The sequence below is a fragment of the Ambystoma mexicanum genome, chromosome 12, assembly GCF_040938575.1.
Source record: "Ambystoma mexicanum isolate Mex_15411 chromosome 12, UKY_AmexF1_1, whole genome shotgun sequence".
In the NCBI taxonomy this organism is placed as follows: domain Eukaryota; kingdom Metazoa; phylum Chordata; class Amphibia; order Caudata; family Ambystomatidae; genus Ambystoma; species Ambystoma mexicanum.
Genome location: NC_090936.1, coordinates 235,228,810 through 235,253,811, shown reverse-complemented (window position 1 = coordinate 235,253,811; position 25,002 = coordinate 235,228,810). Strand labels below are relative to the sequence as shown.

The following is a 25,002-nucleotide window of genomic DNA, read 5'->3' as shown; positions in this document are numbered from 1 at the left end:
GCCTACCATACAAATAAAATAAATAATGGCAACGTTTTGGTAATCTGTCCAACATGTTCATCCCAAGGAGAAATGCGTTTATTGAACCTGGCAACTAGAAAAGAATTGCACAAGGAAACCACCAGGAAATGTAAACAAAACAAGAAACATGCCTTCTAGTATGTAGATAATGAACCCCATTGTGCAGTGCCTTTCTGTACATCGTAAAGAACGGTTCACAAGCATGGCGTGTTCCTTATGGACAAAGTAAATAAGGACGTCATTAACAAGCACACTCATTTGGTATCAATACATCAGGAGACATGCTGATGGAAATATTCCATTTATTGTGGTTGCAGTTTCATAATACATTGCTTAAACAATACATTTTTTTGGTTGCAGCTATCAATCGTAACTGTAACATTTAAAGTGTTTACAAAAATAAAATGGCAGACTTGCAGACAATGCTCGCGTGTATTTGCATCCAAGAACGTACACTGTTTGAAATGAGTACACTGTTTCAACTAAGCAGTGGAACCAACTTGGTCATGAAACAAAATCATTTCACAATGGTATTCCCTATATTTTGGGGCACATGCTATTGGGATGTGCGTGGCGGATAACCTACATCCCGCTTTAGCGTACACAAATGTTAGCAATGTTGCAGGGAAGAAGTGTTGTTTAAAAAGAAAATGCAACAACAGACTGCACATTTTTTTTTCTTATGGATTTGCTGACCTGCTTAGCCAATGTTTAATATATACACAACTAAAATGAAACTTGCCTGTCAATAACATCATCTGGGTATTGTAGGTAACAAATACAAGAAGATAAAAGCAAGCAACTATGTCAATATATACGTGGCCAGTGAAAGTAGCCCAGTGGTACAATGTAAAGCATTTTCAAATTTTGTTTTCCAATCACTGAATGCAGAGGTTGCTCAAGTATGGTAACTGGTCTATATAAATTAACTACAACGTTTTATACAAAGGTTTTCTTAAAGACTCCTCTTCACCTCACTTTTTTGTTCTTGTTCTACGATTTCCGACATCAATGTTCAGCCACGGCTGTGCCTCCGCCATTTTGATACACTCATCTTGCCACCATCCAGGTGACAATGCAGAATCCATATTAAAACGTGTGAATGACTCAAAAAAGCAGTGAGATTGGCTAATATGTAGGTTTTACACTAAACATAATCATCTAGCACAAAGTAAAGCATTCTACATGTAGTAGTGCCTTAAAGCTAAACTTCGTTACGCTATGTCTGTGTGCGTCTACTGTAAGCCTAGCTGAGGATATTGAACTAAAACTCTTGAGGCGCAACATACGAAATCAGTACCGCAGTCAGCTAACCTAATCTACTGTAGCCATTTGCCGGATACATTTTGCACAACGGCCAAGCTAAGAGGCTGAGCAGGCTAAATGTGCAGCATATGTCTTTTAGACATAGGAAAATATTTCATTGTCAACTACATTATTTCTCCCATGCTTACTCTAAAGTGCGGAATGACCATGTCTTCTACTGGCCTCGAGATCTTGAACAGCTGGGTACGGCACACATTCCTTCATCGAGTCCCTATGCCACTGCATTGTTTTGGCATTATCCGTCATTGATAGTGTCCCAAACAAGCATTGCTTCTTGCGGCCATCAGTAGAAACATCTCTATTTCACAGCATGGGTGTCCAGAAATAAGGGTATTGTGCAAAGGCAGTACTTATCTCATGAATGTCAAGAGAGGTGCATTTTAAATACAGTGCTAATATACATGTTTTTAAGGGGATAATGCTAAACACATTTTTTTGGTAATTAGACATAAATATAAAATGACAATTTAGCACTTTGAAATTGAGTTGGTCCAGCATCTGTAGTCGACTCTTACGGTTCTTTCTCACACAGTCTCAAGCCTGCTGAAAAGAAGAGACAGCGGTCAGAGGCTGGACACAGAGATCATGCATGTGTACGTTTTATACCTGGCATTAGCAGATTGAGGTGATTATTGACATTGCTTCAGCAGAGCAGAATGCTTGGAATACTCTCAATAACTACTGATATTGACTACATTCCAAAAGGTCTATCTTCAGAAGCGCAGAGAGAAGCAATAGAAAGCCTTTCCCTGCATTCAAGAAACAGAAATGCAATTTTTCAGCATGATTTCTTTCACTGCACCTTGAACGTGACAGGCAACATCAAATTTAACACACCAGGGTAAAAGCTAAAACATGGAATACGGATTTCACTGCCACCGGATTTCAAACCATTTAGTTTTAATATCACCCATAATGCATGCTCGTACTAAAACTAGTCCAGCTCATCCAGGTTTAGGAGTAAAATGCTTACCTTAAAAATATTACTAAATAAATCCACATGTCATGTAATTACACTTCGTGAGTATTTACATTTCTCACTATTAAAGCAACTGCTTCTATTTCATCACTACAACTCCAAAATCTACAAAGCTATCAAAGCTATGTATTAATAGCGGTTTATAGTGATAATTTTGAAAACAATAATGTCGAAAGTCATTATTTTGAAAAAAAATGTAGAAAAAAAAAATGCAGAATTTTTTTTCAATACGTTTCTTTTTCGAAATGGGGGGGTTCCCCCCCCAATCCCCCTTTAATTTTTTTTTTTGTTTTACCCATTTTTTTTTACTCCCGGAACCCAAAACAAATATATAATTTAAAAAAACGGAATTAAACTTTTTTTTTTTTCAAAATTTTTTTTTGAAATTTTTGTCATCATTCGACATTATTTTTTCGAAATTATGACTGACCACCGTTAATAGCCTTATAGACCTCAGGAAGCCAGACCCCCTCACCTTTTCCATTAGGAGTAGTTTGGGACACAATTAATACACATCTCTTTTGTTGACATTATCAGTACCATCCATGGGCCTTGAACGTTTGAGGTTTGAAATGGAGCATGGAAGGCTCTTGGGCAGGGGTGTTGCTAGGTCTGGAAAAGATCAAGGGCTACGCTAATGTCGGGACTGTCAGGACTCGGGGCTAACTAGCCTTTGGTTTGTAACCCCCTGAGCTTCTATCCGGGGCTACAACCAAAAGACCCGGGGCTATAGCCCTCTCAGCCTTCCCCCTCGCAATGCCTCTGCTCTTGGGTTCTGAAGTGGAGTCTTACAGGAAGGGTTACCAATGGTTTGATTCAAGTGTTCAAATAGTAAGCCTTCAAGGGAAGATGCATTACAAATCTCTGATGCAGGGGCGAGAATTGAGCCCCATTATTTGAGACATGCCACAGGATGAGGCTCCATCACCAAGATGATAGCTTGGTCTTGTTTTCAGCCTTCACAAATTTCTTTGGACACCTAGGTTTTAAGGGCAATAGAGACAAGTATGCTAAGACGGGGAGGGTCTAACATTGGTCTTCATGGCTTGCATGTTTTCAACATTGCTTAGTGGGGAAATTCTAACACACTGTTTAACAGTGCAATTTCCATAACACAGAAATCTCAACTACATTTGGAAGACAGCATTGACTTTGCGACATATTAGCTAAAAGTTCCCATAGCTCTCTACGGAAGCAAGATGGAATTGCGTGCCCACTTTTCTTCATACATTTTGGGTTGCTGCTGCTGTAGCCCAAGCCAAGAACCAGGAGAGCGGTAATAACTTAAATTCATTAAAAAAAAGAAACCGAGCACAATCCTCCTTATATTGACATAGATGCCTCCACAACGAGAGCTCAAAAAGATGTTCTTGCCTTATTCACTCGACCGGAATGCGTGTGTTGCAGAAGAGAACAGTTTAGCAGACACTAGTGGAAGATTTGGGGAATGAACAGTGAATCAAGCACTGAACCTGTACATAATAATAGCCAAAGGCAATTATTTTTGACATTGGTGTATCATTCGGTTTCATGAAATTAGGAACCCTGTTTGACATGGAAGATGGTCTGATGACAATGGGAAATGAAAGAAAAAAAGTGTTGCTGTGCCAGAGGATTTAGACTAGGTTAAATTATTAAGATAACCACTGAATGTCAACCTCTATCTATCCAGAAAGTAAGTTTTTATTCTGGAATTAAATTGTTTACCATTTTATTGAAACCAATCGCATTCAAACCTATTGACAAGGAGAAAGAAACAACACAAAGAAGAGAATTCTAAATCATTCTGTATTCAATCTAGTAAGCAGAATAAATGGACATGTGTATTACAATAAACCAAAAACAACATCAACCATTCAAAGACATTTTTATAAATGAAATATATTTTTAACATACAGCTTATGTGTCTTAATGAAAAAACCATGAGTTGATTGAAAATCAAACAGACATAAATATGTGTTGTACAAAGAATCATCATAAAACATTGGCCAAAGCAAACAAAAAGAGGAAGGAAAGAGGAAGGGGGTGACAGACAAATGAGAAAAACAAGAATTGGCAATCATGTAAACCAAGGAAAACTGAAATTAGATAACACTAGGGTTGGTGGGGGAGAGAGGGCAGGAATATTCAATCCTTGCCTCCTAGTGGAAAAACCACTAGAGCTAAACGAAACACTTGGGCTCAGTACTTCAAGTGTGGCTCATCTTGATGATTGTCACCCATCAACCGTGCGCCTCGGGGTCAACTCTGTTTGCCGAGGTTCAATCTGCCAATCTGACAAAGGAAATGTACTTGCAAACAATTAAGCAGCGACAACAAGGTTGCGTACAAGCACCTCCGCTGTTCAAATATACTACAAGCATCCTTAATCCTTCAGATGTTGCAGTCTGTCTTCAGAGAATACCGCTCTATTCATATGCTGACAATCTAGTACTTATTGCAGGCATTGCAGACCCTAATGGACACCTATTTGGAGTTTACCAGTGAAAAGGTCCCAAAATGTGATGGGGGAAAAATCCATTGTTATGAAATTCAGAGGTTAATCAAATCATTTTAACGAAGTCTTGGTCAATTCAAAGCCCATGAGCAAAGAAATGACTTGCAATTGCTTGTGTGCGGGGGTCTTAGGGAGCAACAGGCAACTTCTGTACAACAGGTTATAGCGGCGACCTTTCGACTTAGAGGCTCTATACAAGTTCAACCATTTGAAATTCTCTGAAAAATATGCAAGTCCAAAGCCCTAGTGACTGCTAAATAAGAGAGCATGTTTTGGGGGATCATGAGTCTAGCAGGCAGGTTAAAATAAGAGAAAATGGTGTAACTTCCCAACCCTGTCACCTTCCTGAATGGCACACATGGAAGTAGGTTTACCATACCGTGAGGATACCATATTTTTAGCACAGTTGTTAAAATGGCCTAACACAGACTAATCTGTATGCTATGCTGTCAAAGCAAACATTATTCGATATCTATCCTCAAACAGCAAGGATCTTTCACCATACAATGGCGTGCCTATTTAAAGAAAAATGTATCAAGATTAGGCACCCCACAATGCTTCGAAAAGCCTGTGGGAATGCAAATTCATACTTTCTTGATCATCAAGGGTAAAACCTTGGGGAAGCTAGAAGAAAACAGACAGAAGGCCAAACAAAACAAACCATGTTATATATACACCATATAATTATAAATTCTAGGTCCCTTCAGTCATGCTTAATATGGTCTTTATGTTCTCTGGGGTCGATATTAAAATGCTCTAAGCAGGAGCTTAAAGCAGCTCCTGGGTATCCCACATTAACCAGTGACCAGGAGCTACCAATGAGAACGAGTTGCTACTGCACAGCGTTCTGCAAATCTAACTTCCACATAAGATGCAAAAATCCCTTTGTTCTTTATTTATGACTCCTAGTGCTTTAAATATTGTATTGACGTGTGCTAATGTGCATTTATAAATTGTCCCGTACAAACAGAGTTAAATTCATATTGGTGTGTTTGTGCGGCATCAGTGGGCCTGGGGAGCCTGGTAGCTGTTGGTGTTAAGCGAACAGGTGATTGTAGGCTTCAAGAAGGGGCTAAATAGCTTCCAGCTCCCTTCAATTTCAGACCCAGTGGGCTTGCATTCAATAGTCACCCGATAACTAGATTCAGATTTAATAGGTTGGGCATTAACACTGTAATTGGCAATTGATGTGACTGGGATCTTCCAGACCCAAGTTGTCCTTTTTGCACCTTAGATCTTGAAACTCAAATGCACTTTGTTCTACTTTTTCCAAGGTATACGGAAATTGGGAGGAAAGTCCTGATCCCTCTGCTAAAAGAAAGGAATTGTAAACAGATTAGGTTGAAATTATTTACATCTCATTAGGAGGAGACACAAGGTTCACTTGGGTGATGAACAAACATTTTAATAGTGGAATCCAAAATTGGAAGAGTAATCTCACATTACTAAAGCTGTTTGATGGCACTAATGGACCCGTCACGACATCTCATGGACTTAATTGCATTTTAGTTTTGTCACTTTGTATGTGATTTGAACTAATGTTATTTAAATCACTTGTAAATTGTTGGGAATTTGAATTACTCTTAAATTAAGTATTTGATGGATTGATTGCATCATTATCAAGTTAGTTCATTACTGTTCCATACACGATTGCGCTTTTTTTAAATAAAAAGATGTCTGCATGGAGCTACACAAAGCAAGGCTTTCTCATCAGGTTAGCCATGCGTCAAACTCAGATAAAATTGTGAGGAATAGCCATGCGTCACATTTAGATAGAACTGTGAACAATAGCCATGCTTCACTTTTACATATATTTGTGAAGATTAGCCATGTGTCACATTCATTTTATTGGGTATTTATAATGTGCTTACACGCAATGTGTTTCAAGGCGTAACAAGAAAAGGGGGTCTGAGGGAACAGGGATGACGATGACAAAAAAACGGTCCTACTAGGCCTTGTGACATTCGGATTGTACAAGTACAGAAGCAAGAAGTGCGGGGAGACGGGAGGAGGTAGTGTTGGTGGTGTAAGCAAGTGCCGGGGGGGGCAGGTAGGCAGAGCCAAGGGAAAGAAGAGTACAGGGGTAGACTGGTTGAGGAGGGCCTGGTACTCAGTAAGAATATGAAGGAACCAGGCAGCCAGTCAGGAGGCATAGGGGGGCTTTAGCAAGGAAGGGGGAGAGGGAAGGAGAAAGGAGTTTCTTGAGAAGCTTGCGGAACATAAGGAGAACTTGCTCGTCTGAGAGGGGCAAGTAGGCCATTCCAGAGGGAGACACCTATAAAGGAGAGAGATCTACCCCCACTCTCAGATTGGAAAAGTGTGTGATCTGTAGAGAGTTGGAGCTAGAAAACCAAAGGACTATAGCAGGGAGGTATTTAAGGAGAGAGCGAGTTGGGTGTAGCAGCGTTCCATGCCCCAGAAATCCTTGTGGATGATGTAGAGGGTCTTGAACTTGATCCTCGCAGCAGCCGGGAGCTATTGGAGAGATTCTAGGGCTGGAGAGATGCAGTCCCTGGGCTTGAGGCCAAGGATAAGTCTTGCAGTCCTATTCCCAATTAGTTGAATGGGGCGACGGGAGGATAAAGGCAGATTGAGGAAGAGGCTGTTGCGGTAGTCCTGCCTGGCGAGGTCCAGAGCTATGGAGACATTGAGTTTCTGAGGGAAGGTGGGGAAAAGGGTGAATGCCTCTGAGGCAGTGCAGCTGAAAGTGATGTGAGGCGAGAAGGAAAGACGTTTTCGAAGATGGCACCAAGGTTATTTGCCTCACAGGAGGGTGAAGGGGCCCATGGAGGTTGGCCAGAGTGTAGGAGGGAAGGAGGGAGCGGGGGTCCCAATGAGAAGGATCTCAGTCTCACTGGCGAAGTCAGAGATCGTTAGCAGTGCTCCATGCCCGAATAGCAGACAGACCATCAAGAACGAGTGAGGAAGAGGAGGAGGCAGAGGAGGGAAGCTTAAAGGAGAGCTGCATGTCCTCCGCATAACACTGGAAGTTAGGAGAGAAAGCGGAGATCAAATGGGCTAGAGGGGCATGGTAGATGTTGAAAAGGCAAGGCGAGAGGATAGAGCACTGACAGACATCACAGGTGGTGTTCGAAACAGAGGAGATAAAGGGGCCCAGTTGAACCTGGGAAGGTCGGTCAGAGAGCAAGGAGGTCAGCCAGTCCAGTGTTAGTTCCCTGATGCCAAGGGTAGCACAGACCCGATTTAGAAGGATGGCATGATTGACCATATCATACCATAAAGGACAAGAAGGATGAGACCGGAAGGAGAGTTGGTGTCGAGATTAGAGATCAAGTCTTCACAGGTGTTCTGGAGTGCAGTTTCCATGCCTCTGGCAGCTCTGAAGCTAGACTGGTGGTTTTGGAGACAGCCAGCAGATTCAGTGAGGTGGATAAGCTGGAAAATGTCCAGCTTCTCCAAGAGTTTGCCCAGGAAGGGGTAATGAAGATAGGCTAGTAGCTAGCTGGGCAGGAAGGGATGGCAGAAGGCTTTTGAGGAGAGGGTGCACAAGGGAGTGCTTGAGGAGTAGCAGGAAAGATCCAGTGGCATTGGAGTTATTGTAGAAATCAGCCAAGGATGGAGCAATGGAGACAATGTTGTCCTTGATAGTTCTGGAGGAGCAGGGGAGCCCCTGCTTGGATGTGACTTTCATAGAGCAGACCAGTCTAGAAACATCAACAGGTGATATGGGAGAGAAAGGAGAGAGTAGGAGGCAAGGAGCATGGGGATAAAGGGAGGCCTTCGAGCAGGTGAGGAAGAGGAGTGTGGTGTAGAGGAGAGTGAGGACAGGATGTCCGATGGTTTAGTAATGAACTGACGGGCCAGTGAATGGCAGAGGGAAAGGGTAGGCAGAGGAGAAATGGAGACTGTAGTAGGATTGGCGAGTTCCTTGCAGATTTTGAAAAGTTCTGCTGTGTTGTTGGTGGCCGCAGAGATGTAGGCTTGGATATAGTCCCTCCTCTTCAAGCAGATGGAAAGTCTGTATTGCCTTTGGAGCAGATGGCAGGTCAGTTTGTCAGAGGAAGTGCTCGAAGCCTGCCACTTCCACTCTGCAGCCTTGCACTTCCGTTTCAAATCTGCCAAGTTGGAATCATACCAAGAGTTGCACTTGGAGGCAGACTTCATGCGGATCCTCATGACAGGGGCAAGGATGTTCAAAGTATTGGAAATGGAGAGTTGAAGGTTAGTAAGGGCAGTGTCAGAGTGAGAGTCAGTGGTAGGAGAAGGAGGGGGAATGAAAGTGGTGGCAAAAGCAGCAACTGACACTCACTTCATATGTCGAATGATAGAGGAGACTACATTTGTCAAGATTAGCCATGCGCCACATTTACATAGAATTGTGAAAACTAGTCATGCGTCACACTTAGAATCGTGAGGATAAGCAACCAAGAAAAACATTTAGAGTACTAACCCTCCCATTCCTGCTCCCCTCGTACACACATCCCTTGTATTATACACCACCATGGGCTAGCCAAAAGACTTGACTAATATGAAAGGTGGACCCGTAAGTAGTTAGCCAGGCTTGTAATTGTTGCGCAAAAGCATCACACAGCTTTTCAGTTTTTAGATTGTTTGTGTGACCATTCTTTTTCCCATTATCTATCTCTTACTTTCTAACCAGCCCTGGCCTGCTGTGATGGATATGTAAATATGTTTTCATCTGCACCACCCATGGGATGTCCCATTTAATAAAAAGCCACTATATCAGTCCAATGGTTAAAACATACCAGTCTCACGGCGGACTTCATGTTATAATATGGGTGCATTATACCTTACAGACAAGTAAGACTCTTTATTTATTTTATTTATTTATTCGCATTTGTTGAGCACACAGCAGACCGAAGACATCGTGGCGCTAGTTACAGTGTTGCTTATACTTAGTTACAAAACAGTTCATGTCCGTACGGTTACATTGGACGACATGTACTTTTTTACAGATATGCAAGAGCAGCAGGAGGACCTGAGAACAGGGTTAGTTGAATAGGGCAGTTTTGAGTTTTTTTTGGAAGGAGAAGAGCGATGCGTCACCTCTAAGGTCAGTAGGTAGGGAATTCCAGAGTTTAGGTGCGAGGAAGGGGAAGCCTATTCCTCCTGCTTTAGTTCTGTTGATGCGAGGTATTGCTAGTTGATTCGTGTATTGTGCTCTTCTTGGTTTTGTGGATTGATATCTACCTATCGTGTCAGATAAATAAGAGGGAGCTGTGAGGTTGATGTATTTATGGGTGGTTGTGAGAATTTTGAAGGAGATACGGTCTTTGACTGGGAGCCAGTGAGCTGCCTTTCTGGCTTGTGTGATGTGTTCTCTTTTTGGTATGCTGAGGGCTGCTCTGAGAGCGTTGTTTTGGGTTGTTTGGAGCCTAGATACGTTTTTTTTTGGAGGTACCGGCTAGGAGCGCATTACAGTAGTCTAGTTTGGCTCCAATAGTTGCTCGGGGGATGGAGAGGCAGTTATCCTTGGTTAGGAATGGTTTTATTGCGTTAATGAGTTTAGTATTCAGTGCTGAGGCCGAGACTATGGCGCTGACTTGTTTGTCCATGGATAGCGTGGCGTCTATGTAAACCCCCAGTGTTTTGACTGAGGATAGGACTGGGATGATACAATTGTCTATGTTAACATTGATGTACAGTGGGCTGAGGTTGGAGAGGGTGGATTTCTGTCCTAGAATGAGGATTTCGGTCTTGTCCCTGTTCAAGCTAAGGCCGTTAGTAACCATCCATGCTTGAATGGTAGAGTAGATTTGCTGTAGGGTAGAGGCTTCTTGGCGATAATTCCCTTTCAGGGGGAGGAGAACCTGCGTGTCATCGCCGTAATTAGTGTAGGTGATCCCCAGCGCGTCTAGTTTGTCAAATAGTGGTTTGGTAAAAAGATTATAAAGCGTGGGGGCAGTGCAGGAACCTTGTGGCACACCACAGTGGATGATGGAGGGTGCTGCATGTGCTGTGTTAGAAAACACTTTCATAGCTCTACCCTCTAGAACTGATGTTACCCAGGATGCTGCCTCATTTGCTCTTGAACAACAGCAAGTGATGCAACGATAGCAGTAGCCACATATAGGTTGCAACGGGGATCTGTAGTAAACGGGTACTTTCAGCAGGAATAAAAAGCAGCCTCCATCTCCCTAGATTTTGTCTGCTAGTCATCAAATCTGGATACTTCCCTCCTACCGCAAGGCCTGAAAAGTTCATTTTCAAAGTGACAACAACAAAAGCTTACCTTCAATTTAATGTGATCTGGCTGCATAGTCTGCCGAATGTGCAGCCCCACCTACTTAATGATAAATGCAGGTGGTATAGGAGACCACAGAAGGTCTGGCCATTGAGAAACCAGAATCTGCTATCCCAGAGCGCAACCCCAAATTTGAGAACCCAACATACTGGATGTGTTGTTTGGATGGATTAAGAATAGACAATGCCTTGCATAACTAAAAGTGCCACCCAGTGAAAATGATGTAGCATCAACTTTTCCCCATTACCACTAAATTCGAAGGGTCCAGGAATGTCTCTTTCCAACAATATGGAGTAGTGACTACCTGAAAACATACTTCACCCAGAAAAACAACAAATGTCCCTTTACTCCCCACCCGACGGCACCGGTGGTCGGAGGCTAGCTGCAAAATAGAACACAATCACGTTGCATCCCCTTATATCCCTGGCCCAAATGGACTTGGTGCGGAGCATCAGAAAACCAAAAACATATCTGTCTCATCTCTCCAAATCACCAGTGTGCCCCTCCTTCAGTTCCCAGCATACATAGCTGCACACCTCTCCTAAACCCGTACAGGCAAAGGTTACCCACCATAAGGCACTCTCCTCCTGCCCCTCTATACTCCACATAGCTCAACAACCACAGTTCTTCTTTGCTGTTTCACCATAGCCAGAACTCGTAACCAGTAACCCATCCCCACCTCCTCCTGCTGAGTTGTCCAGGCCCTGATGCAAGATTATCCTCTCCCCCCTGCCTGAATCTGTGCATTTTCTGACATCTTTCTCCCACCTCTAAGAGATGCCCCTTTCATCATCTAGAATAGTGGTAAGGCTGAAGCATTCCCAAAAGATACCATTTGCCCAGGGCAATGGATCCCCCATCCACCTAACCAATAAGTGAACCCACACTCAGTAAGCTGGAAGGCCTCATTTCAAGAATCAAAGCCACCCCGTGGCAATCTCCCTCAACACCTCCATTTCCTCATCCCGAAAATCCCATTTGGGGCCTGTCTCTCCCATCCCCCCCACTCTGGGGGCACAGGGCTCACTGTTTTCTATTATCCTATAGAGATTCGGGGATTGTGTAAACTCAAATTAGACCAGCCCTCCAGAGGCATCAAAGATAAATGAAGATCTGTTAGGGCTGAATATGCAGGCACAACCTGAGCAAGGGGGAACTGCACTCCTGGTCACTCTCGCTCTTCCTCCGATATGGCAAGGGTACCCACCCGTATTCCCCAGTACCACTGAGGTCGATGCGCCATGAGTCTTGAGGCTACTGACTCCTGTAAAATGTCTATGTGATCCCCTGCCTCCACAAGCACCTACCCGTTGCATACTTTTAGGAGCACAATACAGGGGCCCAAAACAAAACAGGCTCCAACTGGAGTATCAAGCATTTTATTTCCAAAACAGGACTGCAACAAACAAAGTTGCAAAGTAATATGATAACTCATTTGTAGAAACTTAGTTTAGATGTACCCATCAATTGATCAATTTTTGGGGGATTTTTACCAGTTTTGTAAAGAGTTTACCCTCTCCTCTGGACTACTCCAACTTCCCCACTTCCCATGCATGCCTACTTTAAAAGGACTCCAGTAAACAGAACCCCGTTGTGAGAATGTCTGATATATCAGGACTGCCATTGAAGCACTGTTTCCATGGGGACTTCCTGGGAGGCTTCCTGTGTCCTGGAGGAAGGGGTAAGTACTCCTTAGGGGGCAAAGGAAGCAACTTTCTAAACCCAAATCTAAGATGGGAGCAAGCGTCAACGATCAAATGAAAGTAAAGCGGTACTAGTAGCATTGGCATAAAATTGGCCTATACTAAGAAACCTATTGCCAAACCTCATAACTAATACAAAAAGAGGGTGTGGGATAGTTTAAGAAAAGAAAGAAGTGTTCTCAAATAATATTTCAGGATACGGTAGCCTAGGTCTTCCTTCCCCACGTTTCGAGCATGGGGTAAGATGGGAGCTTGGAGCACAGTACAGTCTCGGGCTTCTCCAGCACGAGACAAAAGTTCCAATGGCAGTTCTCAGTACCGTTGATGGCGAACTCTCGCTGCCTTTGAAAGTCTCTTGCCTTTGGGGGCCTGATGTGTTCAAATAACAAAAACAAAAGTTCCTTTAACCAAACCAAAGTTCTTTCCCTTATTTTGTTTAGGGTGATAATTGTTCACCCCAGGGTCCCCCTCTTCTGGGAGGTGACCCTTGTCAATTGTTTATCACATTTCAGATAAGGTGATGGTTTCACTCCAGGGTTCTTCTGGGCGCTGATCCTTTACGTATCTTATTTTAAAATACATCACAGTTCATGTATCAATCAATTTTGGGTGATAGCTTCACCCCTGGATCTCCCTCGGTCGGGCTCGGACCCCTCATCTCTTTAGCGAGATTCAGTTCCCTTGGTTTCTCAATGTTTACTGTCCCAGTGTGATTCACTTTCCTTTCTCTCACACTGCTTCTAGATCAAAGTCTTTCAATTGTACAGAGATTTTGCTTGACCCTCTGTATGACCACCTTGACCTATTTTGCTGGCCCTGCTATGACGGTCTGGATTCTGTAGTTTTTCCTCATATGGGGTTCGACCAGAGTCTTTTGAGTTAGCACCCATGTGGTGCCGGATTCCCTCTGCAGCTGGTCACCCCTTAACACTTTCTACAGTTCATTCGAAGTTCATCAGCTTTGGTTCAAAACTTTCCACTTTGTGATTCTCACTCAACACAGCCTAGTTTTATCGGTCCTCCCCTCGACTCCCTGGCTTTGATGAACCGCTTGGCTTTTAGCCTCGCTGGAGTCAAGAAAAGTACCACGGGCGTGGGAGCTTCCCTCGCTCCTGCTTATCAGCATAGGCTTGCCCTGTGCACCATTGACATCTGCTGAAGGACACTGCTGCTATTGTTCGGGGTCTTAGGCTCTCTTCCACAAAGGTTCTGCGTGTCTGGGACGAAAAGGGCAAAGTCACTTCTCTCCTCACCACCCTCTCGAATCCTGCCGCCTTTCTCCTTCGCTTGAACTGCCGCACCTGCTTAGCCATATTGTGATGCTCTTTGCTGTGCTTGCCTTGCTCGTACTGTGCTCTCTGGCTCTACCTTCTACCCCTGTGGGGAAGGGAAAGGGCTGTCAGGTGTGATTCTGATCAATTGCCTGACCCTTGCATTGGCACTTTCAGATAAATGGTTCTGGTGTTAGTCAGTTGTCCTGTGTGCTGTGCGCGTGTGTTAGCTTTAGAAAGGGGGGGCAGTGGTTTGAATGTCCTCCGTGAGAGGATGGGGAAAAGTTGTAAAAGGAAGGGGGATACTGCGTCTCACCCGTCGGTGTCCCACTCCCACTCCCCGAGGATCCCCCATTCAGATGATCTGTCCTCACTGGTCCACCCCCAGGAACTGGATCCAATAGCAACAGCTGTGTCCTGGCCACCCGGATGACAGATCCTCGAGGTTTAGACAGGGGGATGCCTTCAGATTTGTCACGTACCCTTCCCCTATGCGAGATGGAAATGCCTGTTCTTTGGTCAGGTGCTCTTTGGTTAGGACCAGGCAGAGATCAGGGATGAGATGTCCATGCACTCTCGGATATTCTACTGATTGGGCTTTCGTAGGTAGAGGGATAGTGGTTTTATCACTCTTTGCAATAACCTATGAACTGGATTATCAGGAATTGTTTTAGATTTTGTAGGTTCTAGATTTTCCCAGTCCCACACGGGCAAGTTTGGGGATATCCAGGTTTCTTGCCAAGATCTCTGGGGCAGAAAATCTCCAAATGGAGGTGGAGGCTCTTGTAAGAGTGTAGATAAGATGGGGAAATCTCGTCCCTGGATAACTTCCTCAGGGAGCCCTGGATTGATGGCTGATGGCATTTCACAGGATTCACCCCGGATTTCAATGCTCATTGGAATTTCTGGGTATCCCTCGCTGTCTCCATGTACACAAGTCACTCAGGCAAGTGCTGCGTGATCTAGGTCTTTTGTGGTAACTAAATCAGCCCGTATAGCGGCCTGTTTACTACCGAGTCGATTAGGGCCTGTACCTGTTTCCCCATTTACCCAAGCCTGTTCATATATGAACTCGGAAGGGGTTTGACATAAACAGATACTAAAGGTTTCTAACTCTTCCTCTGCTTCTTCCCACTCTTCCCCTTTCAAACAGCCTTCATAGGCTCTTCCTTTATGTTCTTGGGACAGTGTCTGGCTAGATGCCCGATTTCTCTAAAGGTAAAACAGACCACAGGGATGGTTTGCTCCCTTTTACTTCTTCTCTTCTACTTTCCTCTTCCGGCTTTCAGTCAATTTTCCGGATTTCTATTTTCTCTCTGTACCACTTCGTTTTCTCTTGTATGATCACTGTGGCTTGTCTATTCCTTGAGGTTGAGGTCGATGGATGGGTTTATGATAACTTCGATCCTCCCACCAATGGGCTAGGGGAAAAGGTTTAGCTGCATCCGAGTGGTTTTGTGCCGTCTCAATGGCCACGGCTAGAGTAGGCCGATTTAATTAAAGGATGGCTTTTTGCATAAAAGGGGGTAAGGAGTTGGTAAATTGTTCTAGGTTGATCATCTCTGTCAATTCATCTAGAGTCTTATTACTAGTCCATGGGTTGGTTCAGCTCACTTCATTTTGGGTCCCTGCACTTCACATTCAAATATCATTACCATGAATATCTGAAAGGCAGATGTACAATGTACCACCAATTAATGTTGAAATATTGTATAATAATTCTCAAACCGCTTCGCATCTCATCCTAATTTCCGTTAATTCCCATGTTTGATCGATGTGCTCCTGCTACACACATTCTCAAAGTGTCTTTTCAGCTGCTTGCAACAGTATTCATGCTATATCAAATACATAAATAAACAACACACTATAGTGAATATGAGACCAGAGGGAGAAAATACATTTGAGACCAAGAGGATGCTAAAATACAACACTTGCACTGGTGCGCATGTCCATCCCTTTGGCTCCTCCAAGGCCCTTTGAAGGGCAGATAACTGATGGAGCCCTCAATATCACCAACACATTCTGAAAGCAGGACCACCAGGGCCCCGTCATTAAAGGGACATGTGTAGCAGCTCCATGTAGCATATGTATAGAGGGAACTACAAATCCTCTTAAACTGGTCGTCTCCTTGAGCCACTGCTGAATAGGGTGGCCAGGTAACGTCCAACCCAGACTATTTCACGACAAAGAACTATACAATTGTGTGCCCTGCTGCCCTCACAATGTCAGCCCTAAGAGGTGGGCTCTGAAGATGACTGATGTGAATTATAGCATGTCTTGGAGGCCATGCCACAAATGAAGATGTGTTAAAGACATTTTCTACTTTTCCTATTGTAAATTGATTAAAGTGTGTGTGTGGTGTGATTAATAAGCAATAAGGCTGCGTTTTCGTGTAACTTATCTTTCCAGAGGGTGGGTATCTATACAGTGAAAAAATGCGGTCTCCCATATGAGGGCAGCTTGTACTTTGTAGGTTCAAATCCAACAGCAGGTCTGACCTAGATTTCATCCTTCCGCGGGTGATCGATCCATTGCCATTACAAATGGAGTAATACTAACACCTGCAACTATAACACTTAGAAGGTGGAAGAGTCTGGGATGAAGCACCACATAAGAACTCATTATTATTTTTATTATCATTCATCTCTTTGTCCCAGAATCCTAGGGTTTCCACAGACACAGCAATGTAATTTTAAATCAACGGGACGAGGAAGCCTTTGTGAAAACAGAACAGGTTAGGTTGCATCGAGAACCTCAGTGCTTTGTGCCCGAGAGACCTTGCCTACCGGGGTTCAATGTGGGCTAGAGGACGTCTTCACCCCAATTTCATGGAACCATAAATGCTATATTGTTTGATTATTTGGGGGATTGGTGTGATTACAACAAAAAAACACTGAGGATTAAAACCTTTTTATTATTTTAGGTAATTTCCATTTAAGTATATGCAGGGGGAGAGCCCCACAGGCCCTTCCACACTATCCAACATTAATTATAAACTTAACACACCCCTCACATAGATTAGTGTTGAAATTCTGCCAAATAATCTCAAGGTTTTCATCTTCAATATTTTCTGGTGCACATTATCCAACGTATACAGTTTTTTATTTTACTAAAAGCCTAACAGTCAGGTTCCCTATTATGCAATGCAACTCGTTTTTTTTTTTTTATTGTGGTACAACCAAATTTGTTTTTTCATAAAATATTTTATAAAAAAAGAAAAACAAATTTCATCTCAAATCTACAATCACATTACAAATTTTGATAATCATAAAAACACCTTTCTAAAATGTGGACTTTCTATATCTAAATACAAAAAAAGAAAAGGAAAACAGAAAAAGAAAAGAAGATAAAGGGAGAGAAGTGCAAATCTTTAACAGTATTTTAACGGAATAAACCCAGTCTGTTGTAATACTCGTATCACATTAAATTGTTAATGAGGTTTCATGACCGGCTGTCATTCTCGCACAAAATTTAGCCAATCTACTGAGATGGTCAACGGCCCCAAATATTTATCTCTAGAGAGAACTCGGTTTTTATTAACTTGCACAAGTCTATTCCAAATACATGGTTAACTTTTGTCGAATAGGTATGGTTATTTTTCTTTTTTTTAAATACATTAAACATGCATTGGGCATGGTTGCGGGATCGCAAGATGACCAGAAACAAGACAGGGACAACCTGTGAGAGATGTGTGCAAATAAAGCAGCATAAGGAGGAAACACACATCCCTTCTGGGAAGGTGCAGTACATGAATGCAGACCACCTTGGGCATTTCTTAACAACATTACCTTAGTTGGGGATCCAGGCTTGTCGGTAGATTGCTTCTCCCAGAGGTTACGTTTATTGGATACATCAACAGGCTTCAGATCCTGGATGGGCAAAGAACATGTTGGTGGTATTGAAATTCATGCAAACATTCTCCATTTGTCTGATGCAAAGCTCGGTCAAAAGCACACACAACTAACTAGAGTGTGGCCTATTGCCTGGATCACTGTTAGTTTGAGATTTGCAGATGTATGTATCGTGTGCTTGAGGCAAAAACATAGCTGGGAAGCAATGATGCGCTGTACAACAAGGGGATACGGGAATAGGGTACACCTAGGATAGAGTATTTAGTGTTTATGTTAGAATGTATGAAGAGGATACCATCTACGGGGAGAACGGCAAACCCCTTTCTGGTTTCGCAAAGTTCCATACTAGCACTGTGTGAGGTGTTCTTTGAAGAGCGATGTGCCGTCAGCCCATTTCTGAATTGCCGGGCAGAGTTACATGTACCATTACCTGTACGAAAATAATCGGTCACAGCCCAACTTCTCCTATAGTAAAGCATCACATTTATCATAGTCTATTTTTAAGTGTCTTTATGAAAATCAGGTTTACTCTTAGCATAGCTGGAGCATGACTGACTCCGTATTAGTCCTTAATAATAATAGACAAAATATTCCAATTAAGGAAAAGCATTTCAGCATTTTCATAGATTTATTTAAATTTGAGGTCCTAGAAGCCTTCAAAAGACTTGAGTAAATTCTTCTATGTTTAAAGTTAATAAGGTTTTTCCTTTTTTTTTTCCTTTTATTGCTTACTTGTTTTAAATTACGTTCTATGCCTCTGCTGACAACATTTTAATACATTTACAAAAAACTCAGTATGAGCGACACTGATTTACTAATGACTTACTGCAGAAGAGGTGTATTTAACGCACAGGTCACACTCAGCTTACTACTAATAAGTCAGCAGCAAGTCAGAGCTACTCACAGTAATTCATAATCACTTCTTAATTAATCAAATACCCCTCTCCAGGAATGTGCCATGGGTAAGTCATCGTCCACTATGTTTCCGGTTGTATTTTTGGTTAAGAATCATTGTTGAGTACCACATACATTTTTAGGCTAAATAAATAAAGGTTGGGAATATGCAATGTATTTTGGACATAGGGAAGGTTCAATCTCGAACGGAGATCGCAAACGCCAGAACCTTTAAGATTTTAGAGTATGTCTCTTTCCCATTCACATATGTCTGGCATGGCCAGAGCCGTTATTGGGCCAAACCTCGCCAGAACAGAGCTACAGAGGAAAATGCTCAACTAGAGCATCATTCTGGGTAATGCTGGTGCACACCTGCCCTAGTGCAGCAAAACGCATGTGACCCATGCCTGCCCATCTCAAGGCTTCAAGTCCGAGATGGTTGCAGTCGGAGAACCAGGAGGTACAATCGGGGTATATATGATATTATATGATTGGTTATTTAAAACGCACTTAATACCCAGAGGTTTCTAAGCGCGGACCCGGGGCAGTCAGGTCAGCTCAGTAGGGTAGAGCTGTGCGCTCCTTTGGGAAGGTTTCCTTTTTGTTTTTGTACTCGTTGGGGCTGTACAGCACATGCACCTCCAGAGCCATCCTGGTGGGACAGGCTTTCCAGCCTTTGTTCGGATGACTTGTCACTAACAATGATCACTCGGATGATCCATTCTGAATGTTTTGGTGTTTAGCAGTCCAAAAAGTGGCCTTCCAAGCTGGCCTTGAAAACACTGACATCTCTGGAATGGGTCATCAGAGTGGCTACTGTCTACAAGTAGGTGCTACTTATCATGCTCAAACTGCACGAATGCATATGCATCTGGGTAATCCACATGAAGTCAGTAAGCTGCTAGGTCTGTGGATCAGGTCAGGATAGCAATAGAAAATACAAACCATCCTAATTTTTGGAGCGGTTTCCATGATATGAGCTCATTTGTACAACTTGAAATGTGCTTCACATCATAAGCTGCATGTCATGTTCAATGACTATTAGCGTGTGACCGTAATCACATAGTTTATTTTATTGTGGGTGTATAAGCCTTTACAATATAATCAAAGCACCTGGAGGAAGGTGTGTAGGCTTCATTGAAATTACATGCAGGTAAATGTAGGCTCCCATTTATTAAACTGTCTATAACAATATTGCATTGTGGTTTTTTTGGTTCGGCTTAACATGGCTTCTATGTTTATATATTAGGTAGGGAAAGTGTGGGGAGATTTTCCCCAAACAGCCTATCACTTGACTACAGTATCTCCTCACCCTCCCCGCCCCACTCCTATTGCTCACACCACAACTATGAGAACATTCTTCCCCATTTCAAGCACTAGGCATGGCATATATATTTTAATAGAGCACAGAAGGGATGGTTACAATAAATGGTGAAATACTTGAACCACCCTATATGCTTACATTGCACTCCCTTTATCAAAGAACCACCCCTCTCGACACCTCACATAGTCAAACATTTATACAACCTTCTCAAATAAATGTAAAGACTTATTGTTTGCTGCACATGATGAAATAGTGAGCATGATGCCTTTTTTCTTTGTGTACCGCAGTCAGGTCAGCTTAGTCAGCAGGTCGAAGAACAGTTACCTGTATAGCTCTTCTTACAGAAGACCCACATCCCCAGAAGAAAAGAGCAAGGAGGGAGTAAGAAGCAGCTTTAAGACAGGAGCTTTCCATTCAAGCAGAGATGAAAGAGTAGACAGTCAGAGAAAGCAGCTGAGAGAGAGAGAGAGAGAGAGAGAGAGAGAAGTAGCACGGACATTAGCAGTATCCCAATACCTTGACATCAGTACAGTTCAAGAATAATACTTTCAGGGAATATTACAGTCCATGCATTACACTTAAATGTGAACACATTATCTCCAAGAAATACATGTGATACTTTTAGAGGTTCATCAATTCATTAAATTATTATAATTGAATTAAAAGATATCGATATTTCAGTTGTTCATTGTTTTCAATGCGCCTTGTGAAACTGGCCTCAATTCCTAAAGTGCAGGAGCTGCACTGCTGCAGTTCCCATACATAACGGCAAACACAAACACAAAATATGTGATCCTGGTTTGTGTAGCACTTACTCTTCTAGGACACTGAATGTACACTATAATTTTAGGATTCATACCCTTTAAAGCTCTGAATCAGTCTACAAAATAATGGATTAGAACATCTGACTTTTATATTAGTGCTAGCCTGTTCTTACGAACACAATGTTAACACACAAGAACCCACACACTTATGACAGGTTTACGGAAACTCAATTCTTAATGTAGAAGGAAATGTATTGCTATGGAATTGGACTTGGAACTGCACGATACAGTCTTTTAGACCTCCGAGAATATTAATAAAACTAAGCACGATGCGCTCATACCTAATGCATTGCATCTTTAGGTTCTACAATATTCCCCAACAGTGTAAGTGAAGCTGATTTAGGGAAAGCTTTAGGGATACAAATCCTGACACATAGAAATATTACATATTTGTTCTTTGGAAAACCTTTGGCCAAGGTTTCATGAATTGCCAATTTGCCCACATTCAAGCAAAAAGAAAAACAGTTTTAAGCAACATCTTTTATTTTCTACAATTTACAAAAATCTGTAATTTAGCCAATCCAGCAACACATTTTGCAATGTAAATGAAACCTCTGCCGTTCACGAATACATGTCTGTTTCTGCGTTTCAATTTCTACAATAGTTGGATGAACGGGGTATTTGCTCAATTGAATACCCATTTTCTGTGGAAATCAATTATCCCCACTCCTTGAATTTGTGGTATTTTCATATTTTGTGTATTCAATCACAGCAACTGTAAAGTGTTAAAATATTTGTCTACAATAATCATAAAAAATGTAAATACGCTATAAGAAGGGCATTAGTTGGTGAAAAACCTACAAATCATGTATATGAATTTTATTAACACGGCAGGAAATTGCACAGAAAGGGTTTTTCAGTACTTACTGTTGGTTTCTGAGGGGGCGACTTGCTGCCATCTGGTGTTTTAGTTTGCCAATTATTAATACGACTAGAGACACCAAATTTCAAACCAGCTGTTTCCTGAAAGAAATATTTACAACATTTAGAACACTTATTGTTCGATAATGGAACTGAAGTTTAAAAACTATCGAATATACTTATTGGTGCATCACACTCTGAAACAATGGTTTGCAGAATAATGCAGGTCTAGTTGTAACTCCAACGACAGCCCATATGTCCGAGACAGTTAACACTCCATGCTCAGGGATCTTATCTGCATTCAGTGCATTACAAAACACCAAAAGTATTATGCAAAACACCAAAAATAATATGCAAAACACCAAAAATAATGTGCATTTCTACTTTAGGCCATATTACAAAATATTTGCAGCTGCACAGTCAGTGTTTGTGCCAGTGCACAATTGAGTAGGTTCAGAAAATGCACTGAAACAATACTTCTTAGCACTGGCAAAAGCTTTCTCCACTGACGCAGACATTGTATTGCCCTAGCGTCAAGTTTCCCTAAAACAAATCACTTCACTGTTTTTCTAGAGGAACACTCAATGACATTTTTAGTTTAATTTCGGCTCTATTAATGTATGTGCTACCCTACATTGTAGAACAGTGGAATCTTAGCGGGCCATTATTACCACTTGGTCAGCAGAGGTCCTTAACCACTGTTACAAAACTTGATTTTTGTCTCCCAACATTCCGCCTCAATGTTCAGTATCTCCCTTAGCCAAGATTATACCAGGACACTGCCCCCTACAAGGTTCTGAGCATCCTCTCCAACTGTTTTTCATTTCTAACCCCTTTTTTGTGATTTTTCCTCATTATACTTACATTGCAGCTCATGTAGAGGGTTCCATGTCATTTCATCGCGGGATGTTTTTTCGCTGGGTTTTTTACCGTGCTTTTGTTTATGAAAACACCCATCAATTTTTTTTAAATTAATTTTGGGGGTTCTCCCCCGAACCATCCCATTTTATTTCATTTGTATTTATTCCCAAACACCCACACCCCATATATATATATAATTTACTAACATCCGCAATGAAAGGACGTCGTACCGTTTAGAGAGGGCATTGATGGGAGTTATCATAATTTAAATTGCATTATACGTGCACTTGGGTGTGGCCCGATGACACCAGTTACCGCCGCTCTCCACCATAGCTGTATCTAATACCTCATTCCTACTAAAGCATTCACTCATTTCCAGACAGACTGAATATCCTACTTTTTGTGGAACTCACTAAGTGTTGGAAAGTTTAACATATACATCAAGCAGGAACCTTATAGCTAAGTGACCTTGGGTTCGAGGCAGTCCTACATGCGTGCATATAAGAGCGGGCTACAGTGAGGAATCTGAGGTCCAGGAGGCACCCAGCATCTTCAGGACTCCGGCAGAAAAAAGGCTCCTACTTCTGGATCTGGCAATGCAGGCATAATCAGGAGCTTCAGGGCGACCAGGCTTTCAAGTAGGAAAGGTGATCCAGTTGTCCCCATCACATCAGGGGGAAGGGCGTACCGCAGTCGGTTCCTTCTGTTTTTCTAGAGAGGCAGAGCTTCTGCATGACATTCGGTGGAGGGTCTAAGGTGCTGGTGCAGAGCTTTGGTCCTTCCTCGTGGCATCACTTCCAGAAGCATAGGCACAGAGTGCCCAGCAGTGGACGTGGTACGTAAGAGCAAGGTAGAAGTTCAAAATTGACTTCACATCAGCCACAAGGTTCCGAGCTTCCCTCCAGAAAAACAAACTGATATGAAAGAAAGTCCTCACCAAATCTCCATTCCACGTTTCCCTTCATAGCAAGGCACTACACCAAAAGTTAAGAGTTCTGTGACAAAGTGTCTACCAAGCAAAGGTCCTTTTCGCCAGTCTCTAGGTTTCCCAGTGTGATGACGGGTATTGCTCTTATGACCCTCTGGTTCTGTTGCCGAGACCTTTCTTCAGCTGGATCTCCATTTGGGGTTCCCTTTCCACACCAAGCATCATATTCTGCTTAGATTCCACCAGAATTCCAAAAATGCCTCTTATGGACATTTTATCAGAAGGTAACTAACACTACACTACAAAAGCCTGCACAAATACCCAAAAAACTTTCCTTGGCTTCTTTAAAAGCACTTTAGTGCCCCAGATAGGAACATTATTTTACTTACATGCAACAGCATTAATTTCCATAGGAAGACACTTTTCTGAACTTTTGAGAACCAAACATGTGCTGCTTACCTCCTGCAGCGTAGCCTATTTGTTTCCCAAAGTTGACTTACATATTAGTGTAGCGTTTTATCTCGTGCCTTTTCCTATTTAAAGAATATACTTTCATAGAAATATTGTGTATACAATTTGCCATTGGGAATGTATGAAAAGTAATGCGGTACACATTAAACTCCCCTCTCACCTCCCTAGAAATAAGCCTGGGCTGATCTTCCACACTACAACTTGGAGAAGCTGGCGAAACGTAAGGGAACCCCCCTGGTACCTAAGCAAGACATACCTAAAGACTCTGCCGGACTTAAGGAAAATCTTGATAGCTAAGACTTGAACCATTCTGAAACATATTCATTGCCCTGAGACAAAAGTTGGCAAGGCGACATACACAGGATGCAGAATTAGGGAGGCAAGAGTCTCATTCAAGATGAATAATAACTTATGATCCCAAGTAGACAAGAGTTCATGTAAATGATTGAATAAGAGTTTGACAGAATAGTCCTTTAGGAGGATTTATTGACACCATCGCTTCTCTGCGATTGGCTTAAATCTGAGGTGGTGCACAATGTTGAGGGAAGAGTTAGAGTTAGGCTATCTGGCTCATATAAGTGACACTCATACATTCTTCCTGGAACAAAAAACACTGGGAGTGAATAATTTGCTTACATTATCCCTTAACATCAAATTCGCTCTGTATATGGGTGGGTAGAAAGCTTATACAAAATGGAGGACTGCTGGTGCTCTCAGCACAAAGTCGCAGAAACACAAAAGCAAAAGTGCTCTAGGGATGATGGAGAAGAGCAGAGGTGTCGCTGGGAGGGGTGGGGGGGCTGAGGAGGCTATAGCCAATGATATTTTGGTTGTAGCCCCGGATAGAAGCTCAGGAGCTACAACCAAAAGGCTAGCTAGCCCAGAGTCCCGACATTAGCGTAGCCCCCGGATCTTTTCCAGACCTAGCAACACCCCGGGAGAAGAGGCTTGCATTTTTTTTGCAT

The 25,002-nt window shown here is 42.5% G+C and overlaps 1 protein-coding gene across 14 annotated transcripts in view; it reads right to left on the bottom strand.

The window, feature by feature from the left end:
* Positions 1-306: 306 nt before the first annotated feature.
* Positions 307-25,002, bottom strand: part of CALD1 (caldesmon 1) — a 669,061-nt gene continuing 644,365 nt past the window's right edge. For 7 of the 14 annotated variants that reach the window (XM_069628357.1, XM_069628358.1, XM_069628360.1 and 4 more), the window contains 3 exons: positions 21,784-21,879; positions 17,812-17,892; positions 307-1,887 (listed from right to left, as the gene is read on the bottom strand). In XM_069628357.1, coding sequence (XP_069484458.1) covers positions 1,882-1,887; positions 17,812-17,892; positions 21,784-21,879 — 183 coding nt within the window. In that variant the 3' untranslated portion in view covers positions 307-1,881. Of the gene's footprint in view, positions 1,891-17,811; positions 17,893-21,783; positions 21,880-25,002 lie in introns of all 14 variants that reach the window. The other 7 variants (XM_069628356.1, XM_069628351.1, XM_069628350.1 and 4 more) reach the window with 1 other exon arrangement.